Raw genomic sequence first — 12420 nt, 5'->3', positions numbered from 1 at the left:
GTTATAAATTCTACATGCACTCAAAATAATAATATTTTATAATATATATATATATAAGAAAAAAAACAAATTTGATATTATAAATTAATTTTATAAAATTGAGCTAAAAGTTTTCTATTTAATAAAACTATATTTGTGTGGTCGTATTACAAAAATAGTTCATTTTCATATTAAGAAATTATATCGTTTCTCTGATATAATTTTTCGTTTTAGGTCCTACACCTTATGAAGCTCGGATACTCCTCTTAAATGGTGTGTCGTATCGGACACCGACACTCGTATGACACCTGTAAAACACGTATTCGTGATGTGTTCAAAAAATATTTGTTAGATTTCTGACAATTCTAGTACAGTTCTAACACAATTTTAAAAAAGAAAAATATATTAATTTTTTAAAAATTCAAATTTTATTGTATAAATTGTTATTATGATTATAAAAATAAGAAACAAATCCTTGTGAACCAGTCATGAAAAAAAAAATTCTGCTCCAAAACATAATCTGGAATATACTTGTACACATAAATCTTTATTGTCAATTTATATAATTTATAATTATATAATATATAGATTCGTGTTCCCGTATCTTACATTTTAGAAATTGTACGTATCTTCGTATCCATATCCATGTCAGTGTCTTTGTCAGTGTGTGTACTACAGAGTCTACACCAAACAATTTTAAGCACCCTTGTAAATTTATGTTTAACAAACTATAGAATTAATTTTTAAATGGAGGACAATGTATAGAAAATTTCCATGCGATCTTAAGAGACATTTTTTAGATTTATAAATTAAAGTCAAATTAGTGGATAATAAACCATGACAATTAAAAATTAAAAAGTATATCTCTCAATAAACATTTGAAAATCGTAAAAACTTGCAGAGTGATACCATCCACTCGCAGATAAAGATAACATAATCAAGTCGTTAGAACCCACGTTAAATGCGTAAAAAAATAGGATAAAAAACGTTAAAGAACAGCTATTGAAAGTACATTCGAATTTGCGTTCATTTCCATTCATCTTTCACTTCTTCACTAACTGGAGCAGTAGAATCTTTACAAATAGTCACACAACTTTTTAAAGACTTCATCCAGGATTTTACATTCCTGACAAATATTTTTCTCCTTTAAATTGGTGCAAAATATACTCAAAATCCAAAAATATAGAAACTAAAACTATAATTTAACCTTTCAATTATCATCATATCCAAATATTTGAAATATTCCTCCCCTCTCAGAGCCACGTTTACAGAGTATGGGTTAAAGAGTGACAGAATAAAAAATAGTATATCTAAATCCAAAACTTAAAATTGAGGAAATTTGAAGGATTTGAAGTTTAGAACACAGGGCACTAGAGCAGAGGAATTTATTGTTTATTAGTGGATCCATGAACATAGAAAAGAATGCAGGTTCATGTTGGTCAGTTTCACATGACCAACGCTGCATTGCATTATTAATATTAACCTCCTTAGACTATCCCTCTGCATGTCGTCCATCACAATCCAACGCAGCAGCTCCATTAACTTTGAGAATTTCCTGTGCCTGCTACAGAAACCAACATTTACAAGAAAGGTAAATCCATCTCCATAATCAATTGGTATTTTCATAAAGTTTAAAATAAAGTTTGTAGGTGTTGAGATCCCACATCAACTATAGATTAATATAAATGGGTGCAAACCTCAATCTCATGAGTTGATTTTATGGGTTTGAATCAACTATAGATTAATATAAATGGGTGCAAACCTCAATCTCATGAGTTGATTTTATGGGTTTGAGTGAAGGTGTTTCAAAACCTTTGAATAAGGGGAAGTTGAAAAGGTTTACCTTGGGAAGAGTTATTGGATTGAGTTGGTTGCTGAGTGGCCGTGCTGGGGCGGTTGGAGGGTATGACAACGCCGGGCCATGAGCGGCAGGTGCAGTGCATTCCGTCATCAATGCTGGCGTAGAGGGTGGTCAAGTGGTTCCCACACCCTCCCCAGGTGTACTTCCGGCAGCTTCTACACTCCACCCTGTAACACATGGCTTTGGATTTCAAAGTTGAAACTCTGAAACTCTTGTAGCAATTCCAACGTTGGGTTGCTTCAGAGTATGGTATTATGACACAACAAACCCACTTTATAAAGAATATATTGAGATAATTGTTAATGCTATCATCTCGTTAACATCAACGCTTTCTTGGTTTAGTTTATCTTGTGTCACACACTGATGGGGCCACCTCGATACTGAAGATAACGCCTCGCATAGTTATTCGGTTATTCCATTTCAGAGATTCTGTTTAGAAGCCACTCTTTCTATTCATACTTTGCCTTTCGAAACCTCTATGGACCAGATATTGCATTCAACGACTACCATTATGCCACGTTCTTAGGAATAACCGTTCCACAAAATACATCACACTCACTTCTTTCCCTATGTCTCTTTCATCTCTTCATAGTAAATAGTAATTGATCTTACAACTTCGAGTGGTGGTGCTCACTATCTTTAAGGTTGCCATGCTAAAATAATCCCCTCACGTCGCCGCATCCTTTATGTCTCTTTGTTTCGAAATCTTAAATGTTTTTTCTTGTCCAAGGTGAAAGAAATAGCAGAGAAGCCTCATCAGGTGGCACTTCAATTCAAGTTCAAACTTATTTAGAGAAATCAAAATGAGAATACTTTATACAGAAAGAAAATCGAAATCGATAATAAGTTATCAGAAATATAACCAAAACAATTCGGTAGCAAACATAAGTCAATCAAATAGCTTTTTAAGCTTGCAGATTTTAACTAAATGAATTTTGCCAAACTAACTAAGAATCCAAGAAACAACATTAACCTCGATCTACAAAAAGGTTCATTATATCACAACGGTGGAAAGACCCGTGCAAGCATGATTTATTTTATCCTGTTTTTTCGGTTGGGAAGAAACAAGGTCAAATACTTCCATAGTTGTATTGAAACCATAAAATTCCATCGTTAATTTCTTTTAGTTTCCCAAAATTTTGAACGGAATTAAGGTTTTGTGGATATCAGTGGCCGTGACCTCGGCCAACCTCCTTGACTCAACCTATATGGGTCCTCCCAATACATACATGATAAGAAAACTTAATATTAAATAATCTATAATATTTGCTAAAGATCATATACCCTTACATTTTGGTCTTTGGTTCAAATTCATCTTTGAGACCACTTCTCCCTTCTGTCTTGGCTAAACAAAAATCGTAGCATGTTTCACTAATTACCATGCCTCCAAAATCATAACTATCATTTATTCAACCAGATCCAGTGATTTTAATTGAAAAACATTTTCATGGTTTTTGTAAGAGTGTCATTTCAAGTATTTAGAAATTTGTGGCGATATCAATTAGCTGCACATAAAGCCAATAAGGAGATTATATAGTATAACACTTTCTCAGAAAACATTCAATTCCCTTAAAATATCCATCCTCTTATCAATAGTTCACAAGTGTCACCAAGCTGTATGGTTGCATTCAAAGTTCAAAATAAACACACCATACAAATGAACCTAGAACTACATCAGCAACCGTTGCCATCACCTTTGTCTTCAGTTGATTCTAACGCTGGTTTCTTTGGTGTGCTTCCTTCTGCCGGACTGGCATTTGATGCTCGCTTAACTCCTCTTCCTACCACACCAAGGTGTGTGACTCCACCAGATCCATTGGTGTGGGCAGTTGAAATGGATGGAGAGTCAAAACCTCCATTGTTCTTTACAGTAGCCAACTGTGAGGAACTCACCATTCCCAGAGATGATTCCTTCCCATTGCCTGCCTTGGCCGCGGCTATTCCTAGGATCTCAGCGAGAATGGACTTTGGGTTTGAAACTAACTGTTGCAGATCTTCAAGCTGCAATTCCATAAATTCCCATTTATATCGAAATAACAACATACAGGTAGATAGATAGTTTATCTTAAAGTTTATCAAGTATACCTTCTTTTCCAGCTCACTTGATAGACCTTTGAGAGTTTCAATCTCTGATTGCTTATCCATACTTGAGTTGTTAGAGTCAGAACTGGGGCATGTTGAAACATCCTGGGTTAAGTCGGAAGCAGATGTCAAATCAGAACAACTCTTTACTTCCTTTGTAAGACGTTGCAATCGTGCCTTACAAACAGATGTAGCCTTCTGACAGTAAGCAATTGCTTCTTGAGGCTTAGAACCAACCTCCAAACACAAGCATATGCGAAAGTTTCTATGTTCGGTAGTTAAGGTGGTCTAGCAGCAGAGCAGGACATATTTGGCTATCTACTTTGCTTAAATTGCAGACACTGTTAATCAGTCAATTCAGTAATTTATTGCAACCACTTATGTTCTTAAATTTATCACATGCATTGAAACCAGAAAATTTACAGACACCAGAAAAAAACACACATTTAGATAAGAATTAAACCAAGGATACAGGTCAGCAATTTTTCTATCATCTGGTTCAACCAGCTGTTCTAAGATGGACAGCGCCTTCTGGTAATCCGAGAGGGAAGTTTCAAAATCCTCTGCATATACAAGAACCAAGAAATAATGCATCCAGCTATTAATGTAATCATATTTCACTTTTTTGAATTTCTGGAGAAGAAAGAATTAGTTAAGTTTAAAATGAGTATAGGAATATGGAAATACCTCTTTCCAATGCAACATCTGCCAATGTTGATAATATGTCCACCTGCTCTATTGTATTGACAGATTGCTTTTCAACAATGGCTCTAGCAATATCAAGCATTTTCCATGCCAGATCCAGGTCAGTCTCATCTTCATCAGCTTCAGCCAAGTCCTCAGCTTCACTATCCTCGTCACCTTCTTCTTGGTCGTTCTTGGTGGACCCTGTTTCATGTTTGAAAACAGAAATAACATTAAGAAATTGATTCATCCGCAGACTACAATTTTTGTCGTTATACAATCATACAATTCATCTTGAGTGGTGAATAACATAATGCACTGCATATGCAAAAGTGATTGTATGCTATCTTCTCCAAATTTGGCCACTATGGTTGATATTCTGACACACAAAGTCTGCTTCTAACAATTTTAGGAGGCATTTACACATATTTCTATTCATAAATATCCTGCCAAATATAATTTGCATCAGCCACGAGCTCTTTCTTTTCCCACTGGCTTAATTCCTAGCAGGAGAGAATTCATTTTCAATATCAACATCAGTGCGATGCATGAACATCTCATTAGTAAACACATAAACAACTTAGAACAAATTATTATTTTTTGTCGTTAAGCAGTTCATAAATCAAGCTAATTACACCTATTGACAAAAAGCATGTTCTAGCAACTCTAAATAAAAGGTAAATCACATATATAAACTATCACAGAATCAATGTCTCGAAACACTTCCCCTAATTTGCATTGACCGTTGAGGAGCGTGGGATAATGCCAACCACAACAGAACATTAAAAAGGAAAACATGCTTTCTAAGGCAATCTAAGTAAAACGTAACAATTTTTAGACAATTTCAAAATTTGCATCATATTTTACACATATACCCAATTCATCGTATAAAGAGCCATGGTCTAAAAATACCTTGACCAAATAGAGCAATAAATTATAAACAAAAATCAAAACTACTAAGCAGTAAGCCCTAGAGGCAACACACTGACCATCATCGACTGCTTCACCCTGATCAGTTGAAGTCACATCCTGCCCAGCATTGCTCGAAAAAGAAGCAGTGGAAGATTCAGCGTTCACAGAACTCTTTACAGGTCCTTCTTTTGTGGAGCCAAGTTGAGATCCATCCTCCTTCTTGGGGACATCAGCCAAAGGATCAGCTTCCTCCTGAGCCTTGTACAAAAGAGCACACCCATATTTGTAGTATGTGTGCACACACTCAGGAGCAAGTTCACCATAATGAGACACTCTGTTTCATTTCAAACCTTCTTTCAGAGCATTTTATATATAAAAAAAAAGTAAGCTACGAAACATCAAATTAACTATCATTTTCTATTTCTATTAGTTCAGCACACAAACTCACTCCTTCATAAACCATACTAACGTAAATGAGAATTTCGGCAAACCTTTTAGCATAAAGATTAAACTCCACGCACGAGTGTTCCGTTAAAACAGGAAAACGGAGAATGTATTCTACGGTAAAATAAACGAAACCTGATTTCGAGAGCACGGCTAAAGTTATCAGCTGCTTCCCCAAAATCGTTCTCTTTAATTGCCTGGTTCCCTATTTCCATCAGCTCATTCGCCAACTCCAGAGACTTCTGAGGATCGCTAACGGAAGCTTCAGCGTTAGACACTGACTCTTCAACACCCTGCGCTGTACCGGCATCGACGGAGATTCCGCTCTTGTCGTTCTCAGAAGAGTTTAGGGTTTCGTCCACCACGGAAGCTTCCGCCGGCGGAGGCATTGTGACGGAGGTTTCAGATGCAGGAGCTTCTTCCGCCATTCTCGAATATCGCTTCAGGGACGAGACAGAAGGAGAAGAGTGAAAGTGACCTCGATTTGCAAGGGTTTTGATTTGAGGTTTTCGTTTCTGGCGCAAAAAAAGGTGAAAATGAAAAGGGAACCCGAATACGAAACGGGCCTCTATACCCGAACCGTTTCATTACCCAATTTTGCCGGGTGACACGTGTCGTGGAAATGGCGGTTAGTTGTGGAAAGGGGTATTCTGGTAATTAAATAAATCAGTTAAATTTGGGAAGAACCAGTAGCCACAGGTAGAGGATCAGTGAGGTAGTGGCCATGGTTTGTGCAATCTCGTCGTCACCGTTCTCAACTCTCTCGTTTCGTCGTCTGGTTGTGCGCAATGCCACATCGTCTTCGTGCAAGCCGCATGTTGCGAAACCATTGTCGGCACTTCCGAGCGCGGGCCGAAGGCAGTTGCTGTTTTTTCTGACGGCATCGACGGCGCTGACGGCGAGGGAATCCGTGGCGCAGGACATTCCCTTGTTCGGGATACGGAAGAGTCTGAAGAAAGTGGAGGAGGAAGCGGAGGAGATTGTGAAGGAGGGGTTTGAGGCTGCGGACAAGGGGTTGGTGGCGGCGGAGAAGGGGCTGGAGACAGCGGAGAAGGAGCTGGTCGAGGCGGAGAGGGAGATAGAAGGGGCGGTGAGTTTTGGAGGATTGGCCCAAGCGGGGGCGGTGGCGGGAGCGGAGGCTTTTGGGATTTTGGTTGCAACGGCGGTGGTGAACGGTATTCTGGGAGCGGAAGCTCAAAAGTCGTGACTCGTGAGTTGGTGATACATAACGAATGAGCATTAAATTGTTGGTGTCCATAGATATCTTAGTATTCAGTTGGATATGTTTGTGTGGAACTTGAATCCGTCACTCTGTTAGACTCTGCCATCTTTACTTGCTTATCTATGTAGCTTTGTGATCATGTATCCCGTTAATGAATGCATCTACAATCAATAGCCTGCTTCAGTTGTTCATGAGTTCCTCGCAAAATCATATGATGGTAGATGATAGTACTGTCACAATTGTATTTGGACTTGTTTGATTGTTAGTGATGAGTGTATATGGGAATATTTGTGTTAAGAATAAGTTTTTTAATCATAAAACAAGTTTATGGAAAATGTGCACCTACAATATTGGATTAGTAAGTTTGCATTAAGGTTTGTAAAAATTTAAATCTTCTAACTGAAAGTGAATATAAAGTTGCATTTGTAGCCACACTCAAAGCTATGTTGAAAAGGTCATTTATAGTCAATAAACCGCCGCTAACACTGTAAATTCGAACAAAGACATTGCAAAATATATGGCCTTTGAAACGAACGTTGAGCAGCGACAGCAAACATAGTGTCACTGCTGCATCTTTTCTGGCGACCTCCATGCACATGTTTCGATCTTCCTGGAGCGTTTCATGAGTGCGAGATCTTCCTCCACAAGTCTCGATCTCTCCTAGGATTGGATCTTCGCTTGCAAGACTTGGATTTTCGAATATCCTCTGCTGAAACAGGTTGCCACTAGTTTGGATATGGAGCAGCAAAAAGAAAGTTTGGGTTGTTGCTCTTTCTACATCTATGAACAACAAGAGTCTCTAGTTTGCTCTAAAAACAAGTTCATGGTCTCTCCTTTATACTATCTATAAAATACACTTTTATTTTATTCTCCTCTTTTCTTATATTTTTGGTGTCCTAAGTTCTTTTACTCTTAGGAGTTTAGAGTGTGTTTACTTGCTAGTTTTGAGATCCTATCTGAGAAATTCTTATTGACGGCAGAGTCCTCAACAAAAAATCAACCACTAGATCAATGACAAGAAGAATACTCTTATATATTTTTTAAGAAGTCATGGCCTAGTTGTAAGAATTCTAATATAATTTAAATTTCTTGTTCAAATAGTATATATTTTTTGCATGTGTTTGTCTTAAATAAACTAGGATTAGGGTTATGATTTCTAATCTACCTATGATTTCATTGGGCTCAATTATGCTTCATCTTAAATCTTAGGTTGTTCACATGAGACTTTGCATGCCTATGTTAAACACATGGTTCACATTGCTTCACATTGCTTTCACACTTGTCATGTGACTAGCTTTGTCACTATATTCAAATTCAAAACTCCAACCAATTTGCTTGTAATTTGGTCGTATCCTTCACCTATAAATAGAGGTGTTTGGCTCATGAATTTTTAGATCAAATATATTAGAGTTATGTTGTCAATATTGCTTTCCTTGTCTCCTCTCTCTAAGGTAGATACTTTGTTTGATCTTTCTCATTCTCTCCAAGTGATTAGGCCTAACCTATTACTCTCCATACTCCTCACGACACTACAAGGATCTAAGATTTCTTTGCAACTCCTCCTTGCCTTTCATTCTTCATTGCTTCCACCACTCCCTTTTACGATTGAAGAACCAAGCCAATCTATAGAGGTTTCAAGTTATCACTTGTTGTATCTTGGAAGACTTACACAATATATTGTAGATAAGTCCTTATGAACATTGATCATTCAGGCCTTAAGAAATCAATTATATTTATGTTTTCAACCTCATTTTATTAAAATCATTATATCATAAGCATATTTTTCTTTGAAAAATAGTCTGTGATTGTAAATTTGTAAAGAAATCAAGTTGAAATGGTGGTTTTATCCTTTCTCCTATATTACATGATATTTTTTTCAACTACAATTACTTTTCATTACTCATACTTTTGAATTCAATTTTTTTTCCCAATCACACAAAGTTTACTATTTTATTGGATTTTGTATTAATGTAGTGTAGTTTTACATGTTAATTATCAAAATAACTAAATTTTTTAAAAATTATTAAAACAAATAAATTGTGTCACTTTAATACAATTTTAAATTAAAATTTGATTATATTAAAATCGTATTATATTATTACAATTTGCCATTTTTTTGATAATTTTTTAAATTTGTTATCAATAATTAAAATATAAAATTATATCACACTAATAAATAAAAAAAAATATTCTTATTACACTTAGTTGTCAAATTTTACACCACTAATATCTCAAACATTCCCTTGAAGGAAAAATATAGCTACGATTTATATACATATTTCTTTTGTACGTATTTACGTGTCTTTGTCTTCTTCTACAGTGTTTGTTACCGTATGAATTACTTCATAATTGACACTCTCCTCAATTCTTGGTTCATGGACAACAATTTATCACCATGTATTTGTCCAAAACTTGGATTGTCTTTTTTAAGACCGTTTAAATTCGTGGTCAATACTCTTGATATTTATCATATCATTTCTCACGATAAAATGAAAATTTTCAAAATAAAAATATTAGAATCTTTTTATACTTTGAAACGAGTTATCCACATTCATCTTGTGAATAAATATAACAGATAAATAAACAGTATATGTATGTCATGTTACATGTTTTCTTTTCACAGTTAATAAATTAAAAAATCAATATAATAGAAGAAATGCAATTCACACATTTAAATACAAAATACCCTAATTAAAAAAAATAAAAAGAATATGACTAAATTGAAAACAACAATGAAACAAATTAATACATTAGGACTTTTTAATATTTGATGAAGCTATTTACTTTTTTATTTTATTTTAAGGGTGTCTTTAAAAAAATAAAAAAGAATGGACTTTAAAAAGAATATAAGAGTGATTCGTATTAAAAACTTAAAACTAAGAAAATGACCTCCTGTTTTAAATTAAAAATATTTTATTTTATTTTAAACAATTGAGAGAATCCTTTTTTGCCAATATCTATGAAGATTGGATACTCCTCTTAAATAGCGTGTCAGATATTCGTATTGGACACCGACACTTGTTGGACACATGAAGTGTCAAATTCAAAAAGTATTTGTTGAATTTATGACAATTAACACAATTTAAAAAAAAAATACATTAATTTTTTAAAAACTAAAATTTATTGTATAAATTTTTATTATGATTATAAAAGTAAGAAACAAATTCTCCTGAATCAGTTATGAAAAATATCTTTCAGTTCCAAAAAATAATCTAAAACATATACTTGTGTACATAAATTTTTATTGTCAATTTATATAATTTATAATTATATAATATATAGATCTGTGTCTTATTTCCTAATTTTAAAAGTTATACATATTTTTGTATTTGTGCATATTTTCGTGTTTGTGTCGTATCAGTATATCTAATATCGGTGTCGTGTGAGTGTGTGATTATGGACTCTGGAATTATAGATTTCTCCAACCGAAGTTTTTATTTTATTTTTAAAAATAGCAGTTGAATTTATCTTGTTTCTTTTCCAAAAAAAAAATCTTCCATAGTTAATTGTTAACGGTGGGGGTTGCGGTCTGAAATTCTGCGGCTACAAGATTTTTGTTCGGTGGATGGCGCGTCTCACATCTCCAAACCCCATCGCCCTGCACAGATTCCAACCATGTTTTCCAATTCCTCGCTTCACTGCAAATCCTCAACGCCGTCGCATCAACAGCCGCAAATTCCAGACCTTCGTTTGCCAAACAAATCCTAACCTCGATCACAAGGATACCTCTCCATCGGTATGTTTCCGTGCCTTTGCAAAAACAGAACAACCAACGAGGTTCTTTGTTTCCTACCTTAACTTCCTTTAACCTCTGCTCAGGAACAAGAAAAACTGCTGGTCGAACCTACAACGGTAAATGCTGAGACCACCAAGACAACAACAACAACTTCACTTCCTCAATTGCCAAACAAAGATGTCAACAACAAAATCGCACTTGTTTCTACCTTAGCGGCTTTAGGACTTTTCCTGTCTGCCAGGCTGGATTTCGGTGTTTCTCTAAAGGATCTCTCTGTCATTGCAGTGCCTTACGAAGAGGTTTACTGCTTCTCTTCTCTTAATTCATTAGCTTGCGTTAATTATTTCATTGTATATCTCAGTGTTCACAAGGTTTTCAGGCTTCAAGCGGTGTTGTTACATGCTATCTGCCACCATTTTTTTTTCATAATACTTGTGCTGTGATGTTTGATGGTCCAGGCTCTCTCCAATGGGAAACCCACTGTGGTTGAGTTTTATGCGGATTGGTGTGAGGTATGTCGGGAATTAGCTCCTGACGTATACAAAGTTGAGCAGCAATACAAGTAATCACCTTTTAAGTAAACCGCATGCTTCCCTGTTTATGATTACTCATGTTAAGTAAACCATGAAGGCCATTTTACATTGAGGAAATATGCAGTTTTCAGTTTTGTTTTTTGTTTTTTACCTTTGAATTACAAAACTTTATTATCTTTAGTTTGATTTCTATTTCCAAATATCTGCACTGGGTAAAAATATGTTTTTTCTTTATGTTTACTGTATAGATTTTGAGAAATAAAAACACAGACTGAACAAAGATTATAGTTTTGTAGTTCAAAGTGGAGATAAGAAATGGAAACAAAAGTAAACAGAGGCCCTTCATTTTGTTAGTGTTGATTCGTAGTCTTGACGCCATTTAATTTTCAATACAGGGATCAAGTGAATTTTGTTATGTTGAATGTTGATAACACAAAGTGGGAGCAAGAGCTCGACGAATTTGGCGTGGAGGGTATTCCTCATTTTGCATTCCTTGATAAAGAAGGGAATGAGGAGGGTAATGTTGTGGGTAGGCTTCCAAGACAGTACCTGCTTGAAAATGTAGATGCTCTTGCTCGTGGACAAGCATCCGTTCCTCATGCTCGTGTTGTAGGCCAATATTCAAGTGCTGAAGCAAGGAAGGTGCATCAAGTTGTTGATCCAAGAAGTCATGGTTAGATGACCAGACATACAGTACAGTACCTTCTTATACTGTTTCACAGTAGCTGGTTTCATCTGTCAGTGAGCAAACAGCTTGTTACTCTTGTTTACATTTTTTTTTATCCACAATCTTATTATGAACACTGTATAAGTCTGTCGTAGATTAGGATCTAAAAATCTAGATATTAATCACACAAATGTCAGCTCAAATGTGTCTATATTCTTTCAGTCCTGTTATAATTAAAATTAGTCCATCAGAAAGTGATGGTTTTATTGCAAATAATGACTGATCTGCTACTATCCCGGT

The 12420-nt window shown here is 35.4% G+C and overlaps 3 protein-coding genes and 1 long non-coding RNA gene across 4 annotated transcripts; 2 read left to right on the top strand and 2 right to left on the bottom strand.

Moving 5' to 3' along the window:
• Nucleotides 1-1350: 1350 nt before the first annotated feature.
• LOC137810162 (uncharacterized) lies at nucleotides 1351-2088 on the bottom strand. Its single transcript, XR_011080847.1, has 2 exons — nucleotides 1823-2088; nucleotides 1351-1543 (listed from the first exon to the last, which is right to left on the bottom strand). It is a non-coding gene; the product is annotated as an uncharacterized lncRNA (long non-coding RNA).
• Nucleotides 2089-3385: 1297 nt separating this feature from the next.
• Nucleotides 3386-6553, bottom strand: LOC137810159 (uncharacterized). Its single transcript, XM_068611307.1, has 6 exons — nucleotides 6098-6553; nucleotides 5596-5852; nucleotides 4610-4810; nucleotides 4395-4485; nucleotides 3926-4187; nucleotides 3386-3841 (listed from the first exon to the last, which is right to left on the bottom strand). The coding sequence occupies exons 1-6, from the start codon at nucleotides 6388-6390 to the stop codon at nucleotides 3515-3517; spliced, it is 1431 nt and encodes a 476-aa protein (XP_068467408.1). The 5' UTR covers nucleotides 6391-6553; the 3' UTR covers nucleotides 3386-3514.
• A 133-nt stretch (nucleotides 6554-6686) lies between these two features.
• LOC137810161 (uncharacterized) lies at nucleotides 6687-7375 on the top strand. The gene has a single exon (XM_068611309.1). It carries the CDS (start codon nucleotides 6687-6689, stop codon nucleotides 7167-7169), a length of 483 nt encoding a protein of 160 aa, XP_068467410.1. The 3' UTR covers nucleotides 7170-7375.
• Nucleotides 7376-10583: 3208 nt separating this feature from the next.
• Nucleotides 10584-12396, top strand: LOC137810160 (thioredoxin-like protein HCF164, chloroplastic). Its single transcript, XM_068611308.1, has 4 exons — nucleotides 10584-10920; nucleotides 11004-11219; nucleotides 11379-11482; nucleotides 11849-12396. Exons 1-4 carry the CDS (start codon nucleotides 10750-10752, stop codon nucleotides 12129-12131), a joined length of 774 nt encoding a protein of 257 aa, XP_068467409.1. The 5' UTR covers nucleotides 10584-10749; the 3' UTR covers nucleotides 12132-12396.
• Nucleotides 12397-12420: the final 24 nt, after the last annotated feature.

The sequence above is a fragment of the Phaseolus vulgaris genome, chromosome 2 (genome assembly GCF_000499845.2).
Source record: "Phaseolus vulgaris cultivar G19833 chromosome 2, P. vulgaris v2.0, whole genome shotgun sequence".
Taxonomy (NCBI): domain Eukaryota; kingdom Viridiplantae; phylum Streptophyta; class Magnoliopsida; order Fabales; family Fabaceae; genus Phaseolus; species Phaseolus vulgaris.
The sequence above is the reverse complement of the archived record's forward strand: the minus strand, read 5'-3'. Positions and strand labels throughout refer to the sequence as shown.

Excerpts from the sequence above, each read along its gene's own strand:
- LOC137810159 (XM_068611307.1), bottom strand. The coding sequence starts at position 6,390 with ATGGCGGAAGAAGCTCCTGCATCTGAAACCTCCGTCACAATGCCTCCG. Across the intron at positions 5,853-6,097 it reads AGCCGTGCTCTCGAAATCAG|AGTGTCTCATTATGGTGAAC; the intron begins GTTTCGTTTATT and ends GAAATGAAACAG. Across the intron at positions 3,842-3,925 it reads CAAGTGAGCTGGAAAAGAAG|CTTGAAGATCTGCAACAGTT; the intron begins GTATACTTGATA and ends ATGGAATTGCAG.
- LOC137810160 (XM_068611308.1), top strand. The coding sequence starts at position 10,750 with ATGGCGCGTCTCACATCTCCAAACCCCATCGCCCTGCACAGATTCCAA. Across the intron at positions 10,921-11,003 it reads ACAAGGATACCTCTCCATCG|GAACAAGAAAAACTGCTGGT; the intron begins GTATGTTTCCGT and ends ACCTCTGCTCAG. Across the intron at positions 11,220-11,378 it reads TTGCAGTGCCTTACGAAGAG|GCTCTCTCCAATGGGAAACC; the intron begins GTTTACTGCTTC and ends TTGATGGTCCAG.
- LOC137810161 (XM_068611309.1), top strand. The coding sequence starts at position 6,687 with ATGGTTTGTGCAATCTCGTCGTCACCGTTCTCAACTCTCTCGTTTCGT.